Source organism: Liolophura sinensis, chromosome 13 (assembly GCF_032854445.1).
Source record: "Liolophura sinensis isolate JHLJ2023 chromosome 13, CUHK_Ljap_v2, whole genome shotgun sequence".
NCBI classification, from domain to species: domain Eukaryota; kingdom Metazoa; phylum Mollusca; class Polyplacophora; order Chitonida; family Chitonidae; genus Liolophura; species Liolophura sinensis.
This window is the reverse complement of record NC_088307.1, coordinates 19,706,809-19,732,587: the sequence shown is the minus strand read 5'-3', so window position 1 is coordinate 19,732,587 and position 25,779 is coordinate 19,706,809. Positions and strand designations below refer to the sequence as shown.

Sequence of the window (25,779 nt, the reverse complement as noted above, 5' to 3'; positions counted from 1 at the left end):
GATATGATTTTTACGCACTGGCCAGTGGCGATGTCACAGACCTATTTTGCGTTCTGAGGAGAAATGCACTGACTAAGAGTTAGCTAGTAAGGGGCGTAACTCTTGAGCGCCACACGGGCAAATTCGTTTCTCGATTCGAGTAAGTTTGGCTATGAAGTGCTCTCTTCAACATCAGGAAATGATAAAGCCAACTGATGTAAAACATACAGGTTTGAAATCATCCAATATCTTCATCACGGAATATTAAAAATTGTAATAAATACAATATATACCTGTCACACGACCGGATAGGCTACAACAAAATGACGTTATATAGACATTCTAAAAATACAGTGCTTTATCTATTTCTTTAAGTGATGAAATTTATTCTTTATTTCGTCTTACAGACTTGGTTATTTATTTATTTATTTATTCTATTAATTTTCTTCACGGATATTCTCAGGTGTACTTAAGTTACCCTTTGTTGTGTAGGTTTAATCTATCAGCATATCCTACTGTTATAGGCCACTATAGGTCCGCAGGCCCTTATATATCCGTGTATCTTGTTATCTATACTTTGAAATTATTGCATACTAGTCAGTGTATTCATAACTTCCTCAGGATGTATTTTGTTCATTAGTTCGTATCGCGTGCGATTTCAGCCCCATGGTCAGTTCGCGTGTATAGGCCTATGCATATAGTGTTAACTCCACCAAGTCATGATGTGTGATCAGTCATAGGCCTACATGCGATTTTTGATTCATTCATTTATTTCATTGCTGTTTTACGCCCTACCCAAGAATGTTTCACTTATACGACGAGGGCCAGCATTATGGTGGGAGGAAACATCAGCGGGTTGCTGGACTTGAGCTCACACCGACCGCATTGGTGAGAGGCTCCTGGGTTAGGCCTACGCCTGACTGGCGTGCTGACCACCTCGGCCACGGGGGCCCCGCGATTTTTGAATATGCGCAAACGCCCAAATCGACTCAAACAAATGACGCACAATATATATTTTCCAACCACCTAGTTGCAAGCGTGTGACAAGATGACCCATTCAATCGCACCTTCTGAAGGAGACTCTATATGTTGCGTAAGTTTTAACTGATCGAAAGTCCATAAGCCCATATTCGGTTATCATCCAAAATTATAACGTGAACCGGCGTTGTCGAATTTTACGATTGGTAGTCACAGTTAATTTATTAGCTGCTTGGGGAGGTGTGACGGAAACCTAAAGATCATCATGGTCGCTCTCTGTCCGGTTTCCTGCCACAATAGTGCTGGTTGTCGTCGTATTCATACTCTTTACAGCGCATGTGCCGCTCTCTAAACGTACGATTTACATCACTGCCACCACTAGGCTATCTTGATGTTTGAAGACTGTGTGATCCACGTATAGGCTTGTTTTGGCTTAGCATCACCACGGATGTCCTCGCGCGGAACTATTTAATCAGCATTAATCAATAAAATTGTTTCAGGTTTTGGCTAGAATCATGTTGCGCACACTTTAGATAAAGAGATTATACACATGTTTAAAGTATAATTAGAAACAAAGGCGGGGATGGAGTTTTTCTATTTTCTGGCATCACTCCCTGCCTCATCAAACTTGAGCTAAGCGCCAAGTCCGACATTCGTATACCACTCGTCACTCGTAAACCATAAACAGTTAAAGGGGCATACCATCTCGATAAACGCAAGACCCATTTACAAAACGACCTATGACAGAGGTTCTCAAAGGAATATGTAACTATGCGCCGAAACAGACATTCGTATGCCAACCGTCAAACAAGGAATACCTCCTTAATAAGGGCAATAATCGCAAGGCAGACTCCCCAAACGTCCCATAACATGAACCACCAAAGAAAGTATATAAAGTACGAAAATATGACGGAATCACACTGTAAGAGCTGAATGCAAATTTACAGCCTGAAGCACTGTATATTGTTACAGTAAATCATGTTGTAAATATTTTACACAATTTTTCACTTATGTGGTGTAATTTTACTCTAGTAAAACTGTAGGGGTTTGATCATTTACAGTGCATTTTGCTGTAAATATACACTGGTTTTCTTGATAGATATGTAGATTTTGTTAATTTGCAATGGAATTAACTGATTATTTACAATGGTATATGTGGAAATATACTACTATTTTGGGTGTAAATATTAAACAGCGCATCTTGTAAATCTACAGTGAAGGTACTGGTCAAAAATTGCCAGGACTTTCCACTGTAAAATTACAGTGAAATTTGTTACAGTGCATGCAACGAGAAGCAGTCAACAGTTTTCAATAGGAAATAATAAATAAATAGCAACTAAAGCCGGTAACGTTTAAGAGAGAGGGGCCGTCAACATTTTCGATCATGCAGTGAATGCATATTCCAAACTCGCACTAAATAAGTCCTACTCAATTGCAAAACACAAGAATTTCAGTCGCCCTTTGATTGAAACTGTTCAGAAGAGCGAATATTTACGGTCTCTATAGACCCCGGGTTAAGCGGAATTAGCTATAACTTTGACAACTGTAAATTACATGCAACAGATTGCCAGAGGCCGGGTTTGAACGCTCTGTCAACCAGTATATGCCAAAAGACGGTATATTTATTATCCGCTATATTTAAACAATCGGTATATGCCCAAGCTTGTAGAAGATATATATCCACATTCGCTGGATTTTAAAGAAAACCACTGACTCTCCAGAGGGTACATCTTATACCTCCATGGACTCTTATTTGCATAAAGATAACAGCGGTTTCCTCTTACGTCATATTAATATCACAAGAACAATAATTTTAAGGGCACGGTATGGTAAGGTGAGAAATCGGCCCCAATCTAAAAAACTGTGCAACCCAAGAAGCGAAACTGACTATAAGTGTGAGTGACAGCTCTTGACACACTCGAAAGGCCACATATTTTTCAATTCTGTTTTACGTGCCTTTTTTCCTGTTATACAGGAAATGAAGCATGCGACTTATAAAGCCCCAAACGAAACCAAATCGAAAAGTGGAAGCCTGCTAAAGTCACAATGAAATATCTATTTTTGCTGTAGACTGAAAATCATTGCACCACAAATGTATAACTTTCTGAAAAAATTCTTGAGCACGCAGTTATGCACCAATCTCTCCGGCCGTACGTGGGAAGGTCTGTCGGCAACCTGTGGATGGTCGTTTTCTCCCGAGCTGTGTCCGGTTTACTCATACATACACGTCTGCCAGCAACCTGCGGATGGTCGTGGGTTTCCGCCGGGCTCTGCCCGGTTTCCTCCCACCATAATGCTGGCCGCCATCGTATACGTGAAATATTCTTGAGTACGGCGTAAAACATCAATCAAATAAATAAATAAATAAGTTATGCATCAGTCAAATTACTAAAAATAATGACGTATAATGTAACTTTCAGCGTTATAATCTGCTCTCAAGCAGGATTCACGTGTTATTTAGCTACAGTTGCCACATCTTACGTATACCGTACCTTAATAATTATCCGTTCTGATTTATAATAACTCTCATCTAATGTATACTATAAAAGACGTCCAGCATAGAGAGTAAATCCAGAGTAGCTACCACTGTGTGATAGTTGGCAGATGGTCACACGTAACCGGTGAAATACGACCTCTTGTCAGTTTACATCAGTTACGGTTTTATTCTAACTGTTCACGTAAATGCATAGATAGCAACAAATTACACGCCCCCCTAGCACCATGACTTAAGCAGAATTAGTTTTAAAAAATACAGTGATGTTAATGGCAATTTATTAGACGTCACTGGTCTGGGATTACTCAGAATGCTGTGTTGTCAGAACATTTAACATACGATAATATAAAACAATGCAAAGGGACCAGGCCTCGGGGATGCTTAATCCACCAGCAGAATCCTGGTATGACGGTCGATATCTTTACTCACACAAAAGCATGTTTCCATAGAAAAAAAGATAGAGTACCACCACGATCCAAACTCTTCCTAGAGGTGCTACCAGTTCTCCAAAGAGACTTCGTTTGTTTGCCGTACTATAAAGGATGCCTGACAGACTCTGGCAGAAATATGGATTTGAAACTGAAATAGAACAAAAGTGATCAAATTAAAAAGCTATGTTTTACATATGAAGACAAACGTTAAGCAAAACGAAACTATGACAGCCCGTAGAAATACATACATGAAAGCTTCAGTAAAAATATTTTTGTGGTCGACGTCGATCTTCTTACTGTTAATTAAAAACACAGTGCCTCCATTGAACACAAAATTCGCGTCTTTGATCAAAAGTGCACTTTCCGCGAGTTATTTCTAACGGGATATCTCTTTTATGGTAAGAATGACAAGAAGCCGTATTTCACCGGTTACGTGTGACCACTTGCCAGCTATCACACTGTCGTCGTCGACAAGAGGCCATATTTCACTGGTTACGTGTGACCATTTGCCAGCTATCACACTGTCGTCGTCGACAAGGGGCCATATTTCACTGGTTACGTGTGACCACTTGCCAGCTATCACACTGTCGTCGTCGACAAGAGGCCATATTTCACTGGTTACGTGTGACCACTTGCCAGCTATCACACTGTCGTCGTCGACAAGAGGCCATATTTCACTGGTTACTTGTGACCAATTGCCAGCTATCACACTGTCGTCGACAAGAGGCCATATTTCACTGGTTACGTGTGACCATTTGCCAGCTATCACACTGTCGTCGTCGACAAGAGGCCATATTTCACTGGTTACGTGTGACCAATTGCCAGCTATCACACTGTCGTCGTCGACAAGAGGCCATATTTCACTGGTTACGTGTGACCAATTGCCAGCTATCACACTGTCGTCGTCGACAAGAGGCCATATTTCACCGGTTATGTGTGACCATTTGCCAGCTATCACACTGTCGTCGTCGACAAGAGGCCATATTTCACTGGTTACGTGTGACCAATTGCCAGCTATCACACTGTCGTCGTCGACAAGAGGCCATATTTCACTGGTTACGTGTGACCAATTGCCAGCTATCACACTGTCGTCGTCGACAAGAGGCCATGTTTCACTGGTTACGTGTGACCACTTGCCAGCTATCACACTGTCGTCGTCGACAAGAGGCCATATTTCACTGGTTACGTGTGACCACTTGCCAGCTATCACACTGTCGTCGTCGACAAGAGGCCATATTCCACTGGTTACGTGTGACCAATTGCCAGCTATCACACTGTCGTCGTCGACAAGAGGCCATATTTCACTGGTTACTTGTGACCAATTGCCAGCTATCACACTGTCGTCGTCGACAAGAGGCCATATTTCACTGGTTACGTGTGACCAATTGCCAGCTATCACACTGTCGTCGTCGACAAGAGGCCATATTTCACTGGTTACGTGTGACCATTTGCCAGCTATCACACTGTCGTCGTCGACAAGAGGCCATATTTCACTGGTTACGTGTGACCAATTGCCAGCTATCACACTGTCGTCGTCGACAAGAGGCCATATTTCACTGGTTACGTGTGACCAATTGCCAGCTATCACACTGTCGTCGTCGACAAGAGGCCATATTTCACTGGTTACGTGTGACCAATTGCCAGCTATCACACTGTCGTCGTCGACAAGAGGCCATATTTCACTGGTTACGTGTGACCAATTGCCAGCTATCACACTGTCGTCGTCGACAAGAGGCCATATTTCACTGGTTACGTGTGACCACTTGCCAGCTATCACACTGTCGTCGTCGACAAGAGGCCGTATTTCACCAGTTACGTGTGACCATCTGCCACCTATCACACTGTTGTCGCTGCTATGGTTTTCTCTTTATGCTGTACGTAATTAATTATATCATAACTGTGAACTGTGTCTAATTCCGCTTAACCCTGGGCTAGGGGCTGTGTGATCATCGTGTTGACTTATATCGCCACGGGGGCCTCCGTGGCTCAGTCGGTTAGCGCGCTAGCGCAACGTAATGACCCAGGAGCCTCTCACCAATGCGGTCGCTGTGAATTCAAGTCCGGCTCATGCTGGCTTCCTCTCCGGCCGTAAGTGGGAAGGTCTTCCAGCAACCTGCGGATGGTCGTGGGTTTCCCCCGGGCTTTGCCCGGTTTCCACCCACCATAATGCTGGCCGCCGTCGTTTAAGTGAAATATTCTTGAGTACGGCGTAAAACACCAATCAAATAAATAAATAAATATATCGCCACGTTGGATATATGGATAGTTGCAATCAAGCCCAACTGAGATACATTTCTCTATAATCGACAGCTTTAAAAATAACATGCATGGTAGGATACTGATTTAATCCATTTGCTTTGAACATTCATTGTGTCTTTCAATTATTACTGTTGGCTGGTTTTCTTTGCATGAATTCGTTTTAATTTTCTGTTTCTTTATATACTTGTTACTTTTTTGTTGGTTTGTGAGGGATGTTGCTTTGATTGTTGACCAGGAACGTCCATTTTGGTTGATGGCTATGCATTGTTATTATTCAAGATCAAGTCCAGCAATTCAATGAACTGTGAAACATCAGGTAAACATCCCATCTCGGGGTAGTTTCAATTTTGACATTGTAAATTGTCCTTACTTGGACGGCAATATACCCTAGGGTCCTGCATATGGCGTGTGTATATCTCGCCTTGTAGCATTTGTTATATATTGCGTGTTGTGTGACGCCTTCCATATCAACATTAACATCATTGCATATATGTTTTTACCCAATTCTGCTTATGCTATGGTGCTGAGAGTGGGGGGGGGGGGGGGGGGGGCGTGTAATTCAGTGCTTCTTAAGCATTTTCATGAACAGTTAGAATGAAACCCTAGCTGGGGTAGCTCTGCTTCATCATTGTGTCTAATTCTGCTTAACCGGGGGATAGGGGCTACTTTTTAATTCTTTGGAGGAAACCCATGACCATCCGCAGGTTGCCGACGTGGACTGAAGTCGTCGATTTTTAATAGTTACACGCTCTAAAGCACATGCAACTGAGCGATACATGTATGCAACATATACAGTGGCGTCATATCTTCTTGAGCAATAGATTGAGCTTTGAATGGGGATTTGTGTCTCTTAGGAATCCAATAAAATTGTGATCGTAAGGTATCTTGATATGATATCTTTATCTGTCTTTCTTTAAGAAAGGCTTTGTATTTGTTAAATAGTTCCTCCAGTGTAGACCCCACATGTAGCAACCTTCACAAGAATTTGACAGTAACAATTCTTGCAAAAAGATGACAATATTAGTAGCCTGGGCCCTCGTGCAAAACTACACCGACTACTTGCAGGACGTCGGGCATATTGTGAATTTGCGCCTGTCTATGCACTTGTTCATGCACCCGTCCATCGATCAATCTGTCTAGCTAATTATGTGGCTAATATTGTAGATACAATAATTTTTTGGATGGTAGAAACTCCATAAAGAAGCAAGAATCTGTGTTCTGTGCAGTCTGTAACTTTTCTCTTCTTCACCATTCATGGTATCGAATGGCACTGCCTGAAAAACTAATGACACACTTACACTCTGGTGCATTTGATAGTTTCGTATTGCAGTTTGTGTTTTAATATGGTATTGTCCGTCCGTTTGCTTATCCGTCTGTCTGTTCGTCCACAACCTTTTTCGCATTGCGTCTGCTTCTTCAGAACCAGTTCGCTTAGGCGTTCACTTTTGTTCTCTATACCACCAGAGCAGAAGGTAGCCTATTGAATGCGAATGACATCGCTGTAGAATGCGTACAACATGAAAACAAGGATATCTAAAAATATGAAAAAGTCACAAGTCAAAGACATTATTCTTTATTAGACTGCACAGTTGTCATACTTCATGTATTGACCAAGTGGTTTAGAGTGCCTTTGTTCAGAAGGCTAGTCCATAACCAACAGGGTTACTCTTCCTCGGAAAATACACTTAAGGTTAGGGGATTTGTTTACTTCGGATTCTGCTTTTTTTTCTTCCACTCGGAAAACTGACAACCGTAATAAACGTGAAATATTTATTCATTTTTTTTAGGGGGGTTGTGGTTTGAGGGGAGAAGGTACAAAAGGAGTAGGTTGCTGGAAGACTTTCCCAGCTATCTTCTCTTTGATTTTTATTCATTTACTTGATTTGTGTTTCACGCCGTACTCAAGAATATTTCACTCATACGACGACAGCCGGCATTATGGTAGGAGGAAACCGGGCAGGGCCCGGGGGAAACCCAGAACCATCCTCAGTTTCATTTTGTATTTGTCAGATGATGCTGGAAAGGCGCAGGTATATGTTCTAGGCACACCTATTACAGTTCACAGTACTCAGTACCGATTGTGTCCACCGTTAGCATAACGAAGAGCGCGAACTGTGATCACCGTGTCATAGCTCCACGATAAGCCTCTATAGATAAGGAATACTGACCGCAGTTATCGAGTTAACATGTTATTTAATACTGAGAGAAAACAATACAAACTGCTTCGTGCGTTTATAAAGACCGAACACAATGAAAACATATGGAATTCGTAATATCACTTTTTATTAAAGCCAAAAATAAACCCAAGTGATACGCGATCACCTTGGAGAGATTGTTAACACGTGATCAGGCCCTGAACATAGAATGACAGAGATAATAATAATAATAATCATAATAATAAGAATTGTTATAATAGTAATATTGTGCCCAGGATCTGCACTATAGATATTTGCCCAGGAGTGAAACATTTTCATTTTTGTGTAACTTCATTCAAATTGTACACCATTCAAACATAGATATGTCGAGTTATATCAAGAACAACAAAGAAGTTTGTGTGTTCCGTGCGAGACCGTGGAACTGGTAAGTGTGCATACAATAAGCTAAGGGAATATCATATGTAGAGAGAAAAACTTTGGAAGTTGGAACTATTTGCAGAATAATTTTTCTTTACCTACTTAAAGGGATAAAATTGGAAAATGGGTGTAGAAAGTAAAATGCCTCTTTCTTTGGGTGGTCGATGATTGAATAATAACACATTTACACGCCCCAAAAAGCAGATTGAGTTAAAATGACTAATATACGGATGTGAGGCTGTGTTTTGTAAACCTGCGCGTTGCACGGCACTTCACAGAAGGGCTGTGCTTGAATGAATAGTACATGTAACACAGAGAATGGTTTGAGCAAAACCAGATTGATAGTCTGGAAGTATCTTCAAAAATCTATGCCTTTCTTCTGTCTAGAAGGCTTTGTATACGAAAAGCGAGAAACAATGTCGAATGCCCTAAGCACATGTCATCTCGTTTGCCTGGGTTTGAGAGGTGGTTTGGAAGAGGGGAGGGGAGGTCAAGTAGAGCGTTGTGGATCTAAGAGGCATTTCATCGTTTTCTTTTCCTTACTGTCGATGCCTTTCTGGTTATGTAATCCTCCCGCTAATTTCGCGCTTGCTTGCTCACTAATCTTGCACCATACGGGAAATATCAGAGGTGACTGACAACGGATACATACGTCTACAGATGGAACTTAGCACACAAGTCACGTGAGTAAAGTAACAAGGCGGTGAGGTTGATGTAACACTGCACGAAAAAACACAATGTGCATCTCGTGAGTAAAAAAAAAACAACAAAATACAAAAACAAGTATGATAAACGTCCAACGATATAGCATTTGTCGGGTTCGCTTTGCTTTAGTCAAAAGCGATGGAATGAGCGTTGGGAATATTTGACGCCGTAACACACCATAAATATATTTTTTTTTATCTTGACTATGTACACTTAGACACGCACGCGCCCGATTCAATAAATATTTATTTTAGTTATATTTACACAGGGTCCAACGTCGCTCAACCGTACTGAAAAACTTCACTCACAATATGCATGACAGTCCAATGGAACAAATTGCATAGGATAAATTAACAGTGACTCCGACAGGATGCATTAACTATCCATCCTTCAGAATACATTAACGATAGCTCCCGTTACGTTACGTGAGCAGCAAATCTCACGTGATATATTAATCCCATTTTTACTTCAAGTCCGTACGTAATAATTGTAAGCCTCAAAGAAAATGTTCAGGCAAAAATGACTCCTTGTAAATGCTACAACTCCTGTCAAAACGATACCGTAAGGTCTCCACGATTACTTTTCGGGATTCATCGTTTATTGTCTGCTATAGACTATACATGGGTGTTCGTTCGTGTCCCCTGCGAATATCTGGTAGAGGACGACTCATCACTGCGTGTCTCACTTTCAGGCATCCGCCGAAAGCGATCGACAAACCAACAGTAGAGACAGTGTGACAATGGTGGAGGCTGACAGGTGGTAGAACGGACACTTCAGCGGGGTTACACAGACAACTGTCAAGATCGCCATGACATTAGCCCGCTGACAATTCATTACGTCAACCATCAGTGCATTATTATTATAATCTGATACCCTATGAAATTCCTGTTGATAAAACTGATTTCGCAATAGATTGCATTCACAATGCCTCAAATAGCGACCACGGAGATGTATATGTATGTACACATATACGCATGCGTACCGATAGATGTGATTAGAAAACACGTTTTCGGTCGTATTCTCTTTCCAGGAACCGATCAGACAGAACAGCTGGAAAATTGGATACGGTGCTCAAACATTTCAAGTTATGATGCTTCGACCAATAGTAAAATGTTAGAGATTATTTCTTAACTCAATTCACAACAAAAATCAGTACTGTGAACAACAATAACAACAGATACAACAATGGCTATAATACTTTGTGTGTAGTTGAAATAAACTTAAACAAGGATCACAACAAATGCAAATAAAAAAAAACATCATCAGACATGCGTCCAGCGCGACTGACACCAGTTATCTACCCTCATTAGAGATCTCTGAAACACTGAGGTAAGAAAGTGGTTATAACACTATATACACAAACCTTATCTTCATTCTGAAGAAAATCCTTCAGAGACTATTTGCAACGAACAACAAAAATTAACAAAGTCAATATTACACTTGTTAGACATTTTGATTCTTCAGATCAGAAAGAGAAGATAAAGGGTTCAAGGATAAAGGTTTTCATATTTAACAGTACACTACAGAGGTGCCTTCATAAAAAAGGTGGAGCCTATCAGCTTTTAATAGTTTGCTAAGCAGTTGGGCACACCTTTTCTTAAATACAACCAGTTTTATAAAGGGTCATACATATACATCTTTGCACAACTCATAATCAACAATATCCAAATATTCATCATTCGGTTAGATCCATTCCAAACTACACCCTTCATAGTTAAAGAGCACAACAGCTTTATCTACACTATCTGAAGAACAATGGTAATGGTGTAGACAACAGATAGGCCCCCGACTTAGTGAATTCAAGCACTTTACAATGAGACTGCGGATTCATAAAGTGTTTCACACTTGCTATGCAATCGTTTGGCACAAAATAGGCAAAATACATGGCGAAGAGGTCTCACACCATGTCCATTTCTACACAGAATGCACAGTTGAAGAGAATACAGATTAAGAAAGGATTTATCAATATCAACAGAAGTAAGAACGAAAAAAAAAAAAACGGAGAAAAATATCACAGTCCAAGTGGCAGATTTTTTTCAAAGACGTGCAAAGCATTAAATCCATGCAAATTGAAAGCCTCTGAAACGAACATAAAAAGTATTTTCAGCTATTTTACAAATCAGTATATTCTAAAAACATGATTTTTGCAAAGCAGAAGAGGCATCCAGTGTATATAGCATTTACACATTGGTTTTTAACATGTTAGGTTTGTGGCTGGGAGAATAATTTCCTCAATTTTCTTTCTATCAGTAGTTATAAACAAGTGGTTTTTGGAACACGACATATGAACCGCTTTCTAGAAATGTAGACTGAACGCCTGTGCATGGAATGGTCATACTAATATCTACAATATCTCTAGTCCATGACGTCATCCTAGCAAAATCAGAAGGATTCTTCACAAGTAAAAACTAGCGTCTTCAAACGTAGATTTCTGGTCCCACATACACAAAAAGTCCTACTGCAAAAGGTCCAACCGATTAGGGAGTCAATGACTGCAAAGCTAGTAGCTAAGGGTCAATCAAGAAATATTCTCACTGACAACGGTCTGTATGGGGCTTGATGCTGAACACATGTGGTCCCGATGTAGGTTTCCAACACAATCTTCTGACAAAAGCATTCTTCCAACACATGCTTCAGGCTTCCCAGCCCCTATCACAAGAGTAAACAGGAAGAAGGAAGCTGTGCTTTCTGTGTAGCTACATTACACAGTTTAGGTGATCGTAACTTTGCTTTCCAATTAGGAAACATTAAAGTTTTACTCAACACTAAACAATCCTTGGTGACTTTTTGGCGTGGCAATCATGACTTGCACACGTCTGCACCGATGGTCCCAATTGTTGTCTGTCTTAGCAGGGTGGAACACCCTCGCGACAGTCTGATTACCTGATGGTTAATTTTAAGTTTGATCTTCTCTCTTCAAGACGGCATTCACCTTTGGTTTCAGGCTATATACCACACAGGTTCTGATTCGCAATCCTTTGAGTCGATTCCAAGCTCAGCATGAGTGAGCTGATCTTCTCCACCCCAGCATCAGAACATGAGTCCATACACTTAGCACCTTAGAGACTACGTCTCTGCACCTTCGATATCATCTGACCAATAACCATCCTCAGCCAAAGGGTCTTTTATACATGCTTTGGCTGTTCCTTACCAAAATCCAACAGAACACCGAAGACTTGTCTAATTATCAACAGACTCTTCACAAACCTTGCAAGGTTTTTTCTGATGACATCTGCATTTTGATTTGGACCGAACACCTATCATTCCCCCAAAGGAACGCTGTACATAACCATCAAAAACAAGAAAACCACGATCGACATCTTAACACCAATCATCATCATCCTCAGAGTCACTATGATGAAGTGGAGCAGTGCTATCAGTTCTCATTTCTAATTTTTCAGGTTTATGTCCCTTGGGTTTGTACCCGTTGGGCACTGTGGGAGATGTCCTAGGCGCCAAGCCAACTCCCCGGCTTAGCTCTGGTCCTTCTACAGAGTCACTAAACTGACTAGAAATTAATCGACTTCTGTCGTTTTGCCTACTGTCTGAAGACCTGCTTCGAGGGCTATGTTCAGCCCTGGTACGAGACCTGTCTCGCGTTCGGTCTCGGTCCCGTTTGTGTTCCCTGTCTCGATGCTTTGACGGGGACTTCTCAGGACTGATTTTGTTTAAATTATTCTTTTCGGTGGGGCTATAGGGTTCTGGTTTGCCCATTCGGCCTGGGACAGGGGAAGACTCCACCGGGGGGATGTTCAGTCTGGGCATATGAGTAGGTGAGGCATTCAGCTTGGGAAAGTTGATGTTGCCAGGGCTTCGCGGGGCCTGTGGAACACTTGGGGAAGGCATTACACGTGGCATGTTCTCTCTGCTTTGACGCGGATGCAGGTTTAAACTGGCCGGCTTCATGGCAGGGGGAGGCACCTGCGGCAATCTACGACCACCTTTACGAGGTGGTGACTGGATTGGGCTTGGGCTGCGGGAGCGGTCCGTCAAGTTGGCAGAACCGTAGTACTCTTGCTGAGACGTTGGAGTAGGAGGATTTGGTGACGGACTTCGTGATCGAGTTTCCAGTGATGTAGACCTGTACAATGGAGCATCCCGTGGGTTCCTGTAGGGGGAGGGGCTAGGGGAACTTATGATAGGCGGTTGAGATTGCAGAGGTGGCCGTCCCCGAGTTTTGGAACGACCTCGCAGCTGAGGTGAAGAGGGCACACTCAGTACATCCTCTCCTGGTCTTGCTGCTGTAACATCAGATCATTTTGTACATCATGATTTATTTATTTCTGAAAGAATTATTCTGTGCAGATTTATTTATTATTTGATTGGTGTTTTACGCCGTACTCAAGAATATTTCACTTATACGACAGCGGCCAGCATTATGGTGGGAGGAAACTAGGCAAAGCCCGTGGGAAACCCACAACCATCTGAAGGTTGCTGTCAGACCTTCTCACTTACGGCCGGAGAGGAAACCAGCATGAGCTGGACCTGAACTCACAGCGACCGTGCAGACTGATAAAAGTACATTTTTTGTGCAGCCAATCCAACCAATGTAGTTTTGTCTCCAAAATCTAAATGTAAATGTGCATAAATTTGACTGAAAGTTGCTTTTTTAATGCAAAAAAATTAAGGAATTAGGGTAATCAAGAAGTTTTTCACAAGGCATCAATCAGTTTTATGGCTGAAGAAAACCACCGTACCTCTGGTAAACAACTGATAAACATTTCCACATGAGATTCAGATGTGATATACACTGTTACAACTGTGTATGGGCTGCTACCATTCAGCATTCACCTGAACAGTCACAAGAAAACTGTAGCCAAGATAATCTGGATTTCAATGGTCGCTATTTGCCAACTATCACACGGTCATCGCTGCTCTGGTTTCACTCTCCAGGCTGTAGTGTTATATATTACACATTTATCAAACTTTAACGTTCATGAGTATGATGAACTACTTTCTTCTAAGTGAGGCCCTGAAGATTGGTGGATGGTGGGGTTCAAACAGTACCTCGTTAGAAATATCTTCATCGCTTGGCCACGAGCTCTTCTCATCATATCAGAAAGATGCTTATACATGTAGTATGTTGGTATTTGTAATTGAATTCCATTGGGGAAAAGTTTCTGTAACAATTTTTGCAAATAATTACACACCAAAATTGTCATTGATGGGCATGATTCGAAATACTGGGAAAAACAAACCTTTATGTTTCCTTCGTTCTTGATCAGCAATACTGTGTGCCTGCTCCACAATATTGGCCACAGCCGACGAGAAGCCCACGTCCCTCCTTGGGGAGGGCGATCTGGGGGCTGGGAAGGGTGAGACATTTCGCGAAGACACAGGGCTGTGGGGTGGGGATCGTGGAGAGTGAGGGGAAGCCCGGACCTGTGAAGGACTTCTCGATACCGAGGGCAAAATGGAAACCATTCCCATCCCTGTCTCCAACTCTGGGCTGTGGGTTGAGGACATTGTGGCATGTTCTGGCCTCAAACCGTGTGAAAAGTCCTGTCTGTCCAGAGACTGCAGAGAAAAACAAAAAAGCAAAAATGAACACAATGCTGATATTGACGAGGTACTTAATACAATCCTCTGCTCTTTGTACATGTGAACTCAGGAAGTCCACTCCATGGTAGAATCACCTTCCTTCAGACAATATTGTAAAATATGGTATGTTTTTAAACTTATTTTAGCACAATAAGATGCAAGAAAAGAAATTATTGACCAATTTGACTTTTAAATTATCTTGAAGTAAACTTTTATGTCTTTTTTTTTCCCAAGCAATCTCATTTTACACCTTAGTAGCAGCAGCAGCACACTGCATAAAGAATTACAGAAAGACAAACAATCCAATCACAAACTGGGCTAGACTTCGGAATGAGGGTTCTGCACAGATGTGGAGGATAAAAGGTGAATACTAAGGGGGAATTCATAGATCCAAATTGTAAACATGAAATGCCCTTTCAGGAGATAGCCAAACCAATGCTACATTACTGAAAGTAACAGAAAGTGACACAAAAACAGATGTGCATGATTTGGGTTTACAGCACTGCACTGACTGTGTCAGAGACTCACAAAGCCAAATAATATAAGGCTCATGAATTCTAGTGAGATAATATCTCATATAGTTAAGTTATGTGTTATGTGTTTCTTTAGATTTCAAGTCTTCGCTGGTCCTGAATTTGATCTGGTAAAGGTATTTGCACAGTATTTGAAGAAAAATACTAAGAAACTGTAATGGTCAGAAATTTAATTCCTTCCATCCATATTCGAAGATTCTGTGTAGCCAAACGAATTCAATGCTTCCGACTGTGAAAATGTAATATTTGACAGCTAAGTCAATAGTTGATGTATGATTTCTATTCTTCTGCTCAGATTTTGTCTATAAAGTTCCACCGGATGGGAGCCGAGCTTAAATCTATGTTTGATAATTATCCTCTATGATCATGGCAGGAATGCTTAGTTAAAATTTTATTTCATTACACAGAAGGGTTATAGAGCCAATTACGAATATTCTAGCAGGGGAGACAACATTCATTTCAGTCCAATGATATTTAATTCACTGCACTACAACATTTTTAATTCACTGCACTATGAAGTTAATATATACATCAATAATTCACTGCACTAAGGACAGGTGAAACTCGCACTCGCATGACTGCACTCGCAAAGAACACATCAGATAATTCACTGCACTTTTTCTTTTCATTCAGCAAAGAGACAGATGGATGAGTTTCTATAGGGTTACACAAAAGCACAGGACATGACAACAGTTGACAGGCTGACAACAGTTGACAGGCTGGCACAATTAAGTCCAAACTACAGCCCAAGCAAAATCACCACTGTCACGGCAGTAACGTGTACCTCATCATCCGCGTTAAGTTTGCTCATAGAAGCCGTAATTTGATTGGCTGCTAGACTGAGGAGCATGTTATCTACACTGGCTTTGCTGTCCACGGACATTCGCCGTGAGTCCATCAGCTCGAGGCTCTGTTATTGGAAAAATGGTGCAAAGTGAAAAAAAAAAAACAGAAAAAAAAAAAAAACATCATACAATGTAGTGGGGGCATAGGGGCTGGGTAAGTGATGTAAAAATGTGGGTTTTATGGAAAAGTGATGAACACTTCTCTTTTGGCTGGACACATCTCATAGATGTTCACAGAATTTAGAAAAAAAAAAAATACCCAACTCATCTTTTTTCTTGAACAAATGCCTCCCTGTGTGCCATTACTTTGAGGTTCATGATTGACACACATTCCTAAGACAAAATCACTGCTATAACTAACATGGCAGTCCCTCATGAAACTGTCATGAGAGAAATCTGTATGGTTAACATTCCTAGCCCTAGGTACATGGACCACAGGGGTTTAGTGGAGGGTGTGACCAAGGCAGGGGTGTAGATAAGGGTTTCGGTGTGGAGAGGGGATGGAGGGGTGAAAAATGGAGGAACTTTTTGCTGTCAAATATCATGCAAAATAACCACAAATAGTTCGATATTCATGTAAACTATATATCGAATTAGCTGCTCTCATGTTAATCACCACTATTTGTTAAAACGGCCGACACCAAAAGCTCCCAACACCTGCAAATCAACTGTCACAGGTCATACCATTTACTAAACCATACACCTACACAAAACTGAGTTGCCTAACCAAAATTATTATAGACCGTCCTGATAATAAGCTGAAGCATACCACCACCGACATTAACAAACCTGAACCACAATGGTATAATTATCACTTATACCACAAATTTACCACCCTGAAGACAGAAGTCATCATTTTTCTATATCCTAATGCTCTCAGACTTTTCATATCCTACTTAACTACTAATTAGTTTTATGTTCTTCTACAGTCATCATTTTAATATTTCCTCAAATTTTAACAATAACCTTGTTTTCATATTTTCACTACCATGCTCTTTTTATCTGCAATATAACATCATTTTCATATTTTCATTACCATGCTCTTTTTATCTGCAATATAACATCATTTTCATATTTTCAATAGTCCACCTTATACTATCTTCACTAGTCAGCATTTCAATACTGGTCTGTGGATTTTATAACCATTCTTTCATATGTTCACTACGCTTATTTTTTACTGATCACTACTGTATACATTTTTACTGGTCACCCCTGTATATTTCTACGACACTCGCCATGTCATATATACCACCGTCAGCATTTTAGCATCATCACTATGGTCACCATTTATTAATTTCACTGCTCTTGTCATTTTCACAATGGTTACTGTTTTAACATGCATTTACATTAACTTCATTGCTCTCATCATTTTCACTACGGTTACTATTTTAACATATTCACCAGTATTTTTCAACATTGCCATAGCATTCATCATCTTAATATTTTCACTTGTCATTATTGATTATTTTCACCAGATACAGTTTTAATTATTTCATAAGTCAACATTTTCAATAATGTCACCATTTTACTATTTTCACTAGTCACCATTCATTGCTTTCACTTGACACCATTTTAATGTTTTTATGAGTGGACATTTTCAGTTTTGTTACCATTTTACTATTTTCACTAATCACCATTCACTGCTTTCACTTGACATCATTTTAATGTTTTCATGAGTGCACATTTTCAATAATGTCACCATTTTACTATTTTCACTGGCCACCATTCAATGCTTTCACTTGACATCATTTTAATGTTTTCATGAGTGCACATTTTCAATAATGTCACCATTTTACTATTTTCACTAGTCACCATTCATCGCTTTCACTTGACATCATTTTAATGTTTTCATGAGTGCACATTTTCAGTTTTGTTACCATTTTACTATTTTCACTAGTCACCATTCACTGCTTTCACTTGACATCATTTTAATGTTTTCATGAGTGCACATTTTCAATAATGTCACCATTTTACTATTTTCACTAGTCACCATTCATTGTTTTCACCTGACATCATTTTAATGTTTTCATGAGTGCACATTTTCAATAATGTCACCATTTTACTATTTTCACTGGCCACCATTCATTGTTTTCACCTGACATCATTTTAATGTTTTCATGAGTGCACATTTTCAATAATGTCACCATTTTACTATTTTCACTAGTCTCCATTCACTGTTTTCACCTGACATCATTTTAATGTTTTCATGAGTGCACATTTTCAGTTTTGTTACCATGTTACTATTTTCACCACAATTTTCAGCCAGCTTACTATTTTCACTAGTCACAATTGGAAATACCTTCACCAGTACCACATTTGTAGTAACCATTTAATATTATTTGTACTAGTCACCAGATAATAATTTAGTTCATAATTTTCTCCATTTTCATTGGTTTTACTTCATTACCCTTACCAAAGCATTAATCTTGTACACCAACTCAACACATGTAACCAAAACCATTTCCTCTCTGTTAATCCCCAACACCTAAGACCACGACAACAGAAGACACCCTTTCCTTCGCTACACCTCCACACCTTAATCCCCAAATGAAGGATGTCAGATACCTTCTCTGTTTTTCGTTCATCTTCCTCATCATGGGAGAATGAGGAATTTACATAGACAAACCTGTCTCCCCTACGACCCTGTTCATATCAAATGAGAGAAAGAGAAAACTACCAGGTGCTCTTTGGAAAAAAATCTGCCACAAACGGTGGTGGGTACCAAGGCATCAAAGGCATGCAGCTATCAAGCTTACCAAAACAGATTTTATTTATTAGCAGAATTTTTGTGCAGCTCTGAAACTTTTAGCCATAACCCTGATCCAGAGTTACTCCCCTTAAGCTTGAATTTTCTTTACATTCTTTTTTCAAGCATTCCCTTCATACTTTCCCTTCAATGTTTTTACAGTAATTTGCATGAGATATGCACAAATTTGGAAACTTTGAAGTCGGTACATACCACCATTGTGACCAAAGTAACCTTAGCTTAACAGAAATAACTGTTCTTAAAATAACTGTATTCCAAGTAATTCCTCCTTTCATGAATGGTTTTCCTTGAAAGTTGTCACGTGAAGGAACAAACACAGTTCAGCCTGTGACCATTGTCCTAAGGGAGGTAACTCATGATCCTAATGTGGACAAGAGTTAAAATCTCCTACATGATGTTGCACAGAATCAAAGTGTCCCAAATCAAGGTGTCTTACCCTTATTCTTAACAGTCTCTGAAGAGTAAAATTAATTGATAAATATTGCAGGTTATTTGTACTGATTTTAACATTTTATTTCAAGAAGGCTTTATCAACAGAGATGGATAAAAGCGAAAATGAAAGTAAGCTTCTGTCCTACCTGCATGCTGGCTGTATCTCCCTGCTGGCCGTTCAAACCTTTCCTTCGTTTACTGCTGCCTCGTCTTAAGAAGCTGAAGGATCTTTGGGACCATGTCTTATCATGGCCTTTGTCAATGCTGAAAAAACAAAAGTGACCAACTCTTAGAATCAAAACAGATGAAAACAATCTTTCGTCAAAATCAAAAGTTGGACTATGATGACATGCTTGTCCACAGCATACTGTAAAGTACTCATTATTTGCTGGAATTTATTTTTGAGGATTATCTCCAAAAATATATTAGCTGGAATTAATTTTCGCCTATTTAATCAAGGGAATACTGGAAAAACCCCAAAACTGTTTAATTTTCCTCCCTTGTAATAAAGCCAAAATTACTCAAGCTTGTCAAACAGGGATTATCAAGAGTGGCTTTAATCCTCCTTTTTTCCTGCGGTGTAGCTAATCCCTGTACTCTGCAGTGAACTGTCACTATTTGGGCAGTTCAATGTAAAACATATGAATTCACCATTCATTCATTCATTCATCAAGCAGACTCGATTACATTTGGATTGTTTTTGGTTTTCACCATTCTCCACAGCCGATCAGAAACAGGTAACATTGCAGTAACCATCAAACAGTCATTGCCCTGTCGTACACAGTTCACAATTTATTAGAAGCTCACTCATTGGTCCATTGAGGAGAGTCGAATATTTCACTTAGAAGCTCACTCATTGGTCCATTGAGGAGAGTCCATTGGGATATATTTAAATCCCAATTTTCGCTCCCTACTATTTAGCTGGTATGCCGGGCTTTCTTATGGCAACTCCTGTCAGTCCGGTTTCACTTTATAAATAGGCCTACTACCACCTGTAGTATATGATATTTTTTTCACTGGAATAATAATCCGCAAAAATTAGTTCCATGTGAAAATTAAGTACTTCACACTATGGTGGTGTGGGGGTCCCCTCAGGCGTGTGATGCAATGAAGCAGGAGCCTCCCACCAATGCGCACACTGTGAATTCAAGTCCAGCTTATGCTGGCTTCCTCTACAGCCGCGGGTTTCTCCCGCACTCTGCCCAGTTTCCTTCCAACACAATGTTGACCGCCGTTGTATACGTGAAATATTTTTGAGTACCGCGTAAAACACCAATCAATTAAATAAATCTCTACAGCAGCCTTTATCTAGCCTGACAAAGGTTGGTCAGTGATGATATAGAAGACAACATAGAGGGTAAAACCAAAGCGGCGAGGACAAGAGTGATGGTTGGCTAACTGTCACGCGTAGCTGGTGAAATACAACCTTTTTCCTATGAACATTAAAAATTTAGATTAATAGATTAATACACTGACGTTTAACAGACAATTTTGACCAACCTGTGTCCACCTTCTGTGCCACCTTCTGTGTCTGAATGTTCAGAATCCAGAGACTGACTCGAACGAGCTGAAGAAGTCCTCATCACTCCCATCAGACGGCGAAATAAGGACGGAGGTCGCTACAAATGTCAAACAAGGTCAATTATAGAACTGCTTCTTCATCAGTACCATTTTCAAGCGACAGAACAAGGCAAGGGTATGTGTTTGCATCCAATATCTTTACTGTTAATTTTTTGTGCAGGTCTAATAAAACTTGTGGCTTAAAAGTGACCAAAATTGTGAAGAAAAGCTTTTTTTTTTTATGGAACTTAAAATCGTTTCATTGCCACCAGGTAGCTTTGGATTATCATTTGTCACGACTTCATGTACACTGCTACAAACAGACTTTCACAACTTTAGAAAGGAAACCATTCAGATCCTATACCAACTGAGTATGCTACTAAAAGTTGAATAGTCCAATGGCAATACAATTCAATACAGGTGTTTACATAAAGACTTTGATGCTGTCTTCAGTAAAATTCTTTAAAAAGTTAAAAAATAAATAACAGCACATCTACGTTATTACAAGCCACCTCTTCAAACAACTAAACCCTCGCACAAACAGTAGAAAGACTCCCCCCAAAAAACATAAAAGAGCATGAGCCAAAAAGTTGCATTCTATACAATACAGTTATTATTATTATTATTATAAAAGACTAACTACTAATGCTGTTTCAAATGACAAAAAAAGGGACAAATCACGAGGAAAAAGTGTAAAAATACCGTAATAATGCACATTTTAAAGCCATAAAATCTCAATTAAATATGTGTTTGACAAAAATAAACCAGGCTATACAAAAAAATGCGAAAATTTACCATCCGTTATAACAGCTATTTAAAACCAATAAAATGGCCTATCAAATAAACTGTACGCCCACCTCATCAGAAACTTTGCAAATCCCCCCACCACTTTATATGCGCGCACACCTATTGACGCCTCTACTACAGTATTAAATTTCCTATATGTTTTATACCATGAAAACACAGGTGTTCCTGTGAATCAGAGGTTGTAGCAGTCTATACTGCCTGGATTCTGATTTTCCTTTCAGAGGATGAAGAGTTCATGAACGGAGGATGAAGGGTTCTTCCTCTATTTTATTAAAAAATAATAATAAATAATAATAACCAATCGCAAGAGATTGACACTGAATCCTCACAAAGATACCCAACTCACGACCCATCAGTGAATATTTCAAAGTGTACTGCAATCCACCATCACTTGAAACTTGGTTTTTGGACCCCTTGCGAATTTTTAACTTGCTACTCTCTCCTAGTTTGTATCAATTTTACACCTTGACCCCTCTAGGCAACATGATTAGCTCTATTAACAACAAACTTGAAACAGGTTTAAATGACGTTTATGAAGGGTAACAATTCAGATCGATCTGGTTCATGAAGAAACTTGTCTAATGTGTTATTTTAGAATAATAAGATATTCAAAATAATAAATATTTCCCGACTAATGATTAACATAGAACTTGTCATAATATACTCTTGAATCTATTTTTAAACATACACAGTTTAAAAGGCATCTATAATTTCTGGACTATAAAGTAGTCCAGACAGCTTCAGAAATTCAAACTTCTCTTTCCAGTGATTAAGACTGTCCCATTATGATGTGGAAACAATTTGACAAAGATACCATGGACATACCGGAGTTGAGGTGGAGGTTAGGTGGGGGGAATGGAGCCTTCCTTTCTTTGGAGAAGAATGGGAAAAGAGACAACCCTTGATAGGACATCACTTACTGTATTTCACCTAAAGTTTAGCCTTTTTCATGTGACACAGTTAGCTTTTTTCATGAGACACAGTTAGCTTTTTTCATGTGATACAGTTAGCTGTTTTCATGTGACACAGTTAGCTTTTTTCATGTGACACACTTAGCTTAATTCTGATTGATTCATCCACCTCATAGGGCCACTAAGGTTTTTTTGTGAAGTTAAATTAATTTCTTTTCGCAACACCAAGTGTTGCCAGCAAAAGTATCATTTTAAGGCCTTTATGTGGTTCTTAATGTGTATTTTTGCAGACCTAACACTTTAAGTAAAATACAGTAACTATAACGAGGAGAGAATTTTAACATATTCCCCCAAGTCTTTCTTTCCTTTTTTTTTTTTTTTTTACATTTCAGGATTTCTTTTAGTTTTAGCTATTTTTAACACTTGTTCATACTTTCGTCTTTATCTTGTACGTCTTAGTTATATTGCGATAATTTTTGTCTTCCTGGGAAAACAAACAAATGCTGGACAATGAAGGCTTGGGCCCTGCAGAAAGATACCAATACCAGTATACCACAAAATACTGACGTCCCAAATTTAAACAACCTACCATCTTCACAACACAGTTGGAAGAACTCAAATTCCTCAGTCTGTTAAGAAAGTAAGAAAGCTATGACTACATAAGGGAATTAATCTGTAAATCTCTTTTTTTCCATGGCAATCAGAGAGAAAGAAAGATACAGGATGCTCGCAAGACAGTACAAGCTTATATTCTCAGGTCATTGTCTGTAGCACCAAGAAATTTAAAGCCAGGCCAAGAGAAGCATATATAAAGAAAATATCCCCTATAGGCATACATGGGACTAGAAAAAATGTCAAGCAATTTTTCACCCCTGACTAAGCTGAATATTACACATGTTCTAAATACTACTTCCAGCCAATAACTGTTCAAGTAAAACAAAGCTAAAATATGAAGTAAAGTTCACCATAGAGACTTCATGAAAACTAAGAGTAAAAACACTTTCATTACTTATTTTTTCAGATTTGGTGTAAGTGTGTTGAAAGGCATTCAAATATTTGAATACTATGGTGAGCTTTATGACCATAATCATGGTATCCTTGGAACTCTTCAAGTCACATCACCTTTTTTTCTTTATGTCCACCAGATGGAAGGAATTTTTGGGAACATTATTTCAGTAATCTTTTACTCAAGGGCAAAAAGAGTTATTCCAACATTCAGTGTAGTGATTAGAGCTGGAAAAACTTCCTGTGATGTCAGAGTTTCTAACCTCGGATAGTATGGTTCATAAAGCCCACTTTAGAATTCAAATGTTTGAATAGCTCAAACTATTTTCACCAAAATCTTAAAAAAGAAATAAAAGCATATTTAAGCATAGTTTTTAAAAGTCTATTCAGTGGTGCCTACTTTGATTTTTACAGCTCTTTTCCTTTAATAAAAGGCAATCATTATAGAGTACAAATTCCACAGACCAAATTCTAGTAAGACAAATATTTATTTTAAATGTCTTATTTACCTTGAATATTTCACAGTAAAAATACATTGCATTGTCTTAATCTTTTTTCTCATTTATCTTACATTAAAAACTGATCATGTTTTTTTCCTCATTACTTTTGTTTCAATTTTTAATCTTTAAAACCATCAAGTGGTATCTTTTTCAAATGTGCACAGTTATCTGCTCAAAACACGTCTAAAGCAAAATTGAGAAATGACAACAAATAGGTCAATCATGAAATATGTAAATTGCAAGCTGGAATCTAGTAATTAAAATTCAGGACTGAAAACACAGAGAAAAATACACAACTTTCTAGATTGCATTATCCAGCATGTGCATGAAAATTCTAGTAAATTCTACATGCTAATTAAAAACAGTGTCACAATTATTTTTTTTTTTTCATCACTGAACAGAATGTCAAAGTTTATTTATGCACAGTGGGGAGGTAATGAAGTAAAACACTACGAATAAAAATGTCAGGAAAATGTTCAAATGCCATAAGCATGTAAATGGATTATTGAACCAACCATGAACCACAAGCCAAGCACCCAAATTTCTGTATGTTCTATAAAATTAAAAACATAGATTCCCATACAAACAAGGCCTCAAAATGACAATGAAAGATATATACAAAGACCTTTCATATAATAAAGGAATTTCCCAAAATCCAGCAAAAATTCAAAAAAAAAAAAAAGGGGGGAGCTGTATTATATATTGTTTTTACCTCATCTGTGACTTGGGACTGTTGCCAAATAAAAATATGAAGATTTCAGAGATACAGACAATGTTGAGATGTGAGACAAACAGACATGGAAAATACAGACCAAATCAAGCCATACAAAGCAGTGGAATTATGGGTAATTTTTTTTGGTGGGGGGCAGGAAGCATACGGCACAGCCAGCACAGCAATCAGCCAATCAAAACGGTGGAATGGGGTTGTTAACCAGTCAGATCCAGAATGGTCGTGTGAGAGTTGATAAGGGCGGCACGACCACAATACAAAAGTGAGAAGAGAGAAATGGGTATAAGTGCACAACAATAACAACATGGCAACGCCGTAACAACGGAGCTACTAAAGTATTTTTTGATGAAAAGAATCCTCCACAGTTACAACCATTTTGTTTCTCCACATTAGATTTCAGAACAAGCTAAATGTATTATCATCAACATACATATGATTTGGGATGTACAAAATTTTTACTTCTTAATACGTACTATGCACAGGTTATTATTTTCAATGTGAAATAATTATGTTTGCGTAAAAAAAAAAAAAGCTAAAGATTATCAATATTTAACATTTTGAAAGAAATCATTTAAACTGCTGAATCATCCTGTGTGCTAATTAATGGTCTTCCATTATTCACAAGTTCAATTTTTTCTTCTATTTTCTTTTGCTCAATTTTTCAGAAGTACTCATGAAAGTTGCATTGGTATAGAAAGAAAATGACAGAAAAAGGAAACTGATCATGCT

General features: G+C 39.1%; 1 protein-coding gene across 1 annotated transcript in view; it reads right to left on the bottom strand.

The window, feature by feature from the left end:
• Positions 1-8,469: 8,469 nt before the first annotated feature.
• Positions 8,470-25,779, bottom strand: part of LOC135480273 (voltage-dependent calcium channel type A subunit alpha-1-like) — a 63,381-nt gene continuing 46,071 nt past the window's right edge. The window contains 6 exon segments of the mRNA XM_064760071.1: positions 8,470-13,660; positions 14,618-14,936; positions 18,904-18,981; positions 19,684-19,801; positions 21,038-21,156; positions 25,033-25,050. Of these exon segments, the coding sequence (XP_064616141.1) occupies positions 12,741-13,660; positions 14,618-14,936; positions 18,904-18,981; positions 19,684-19,801; positions 21,038-21,156; positions 25,033-25,050 (1,572 nt within the window). The 3' untranslated portion in view covers positions 8,470-12,740.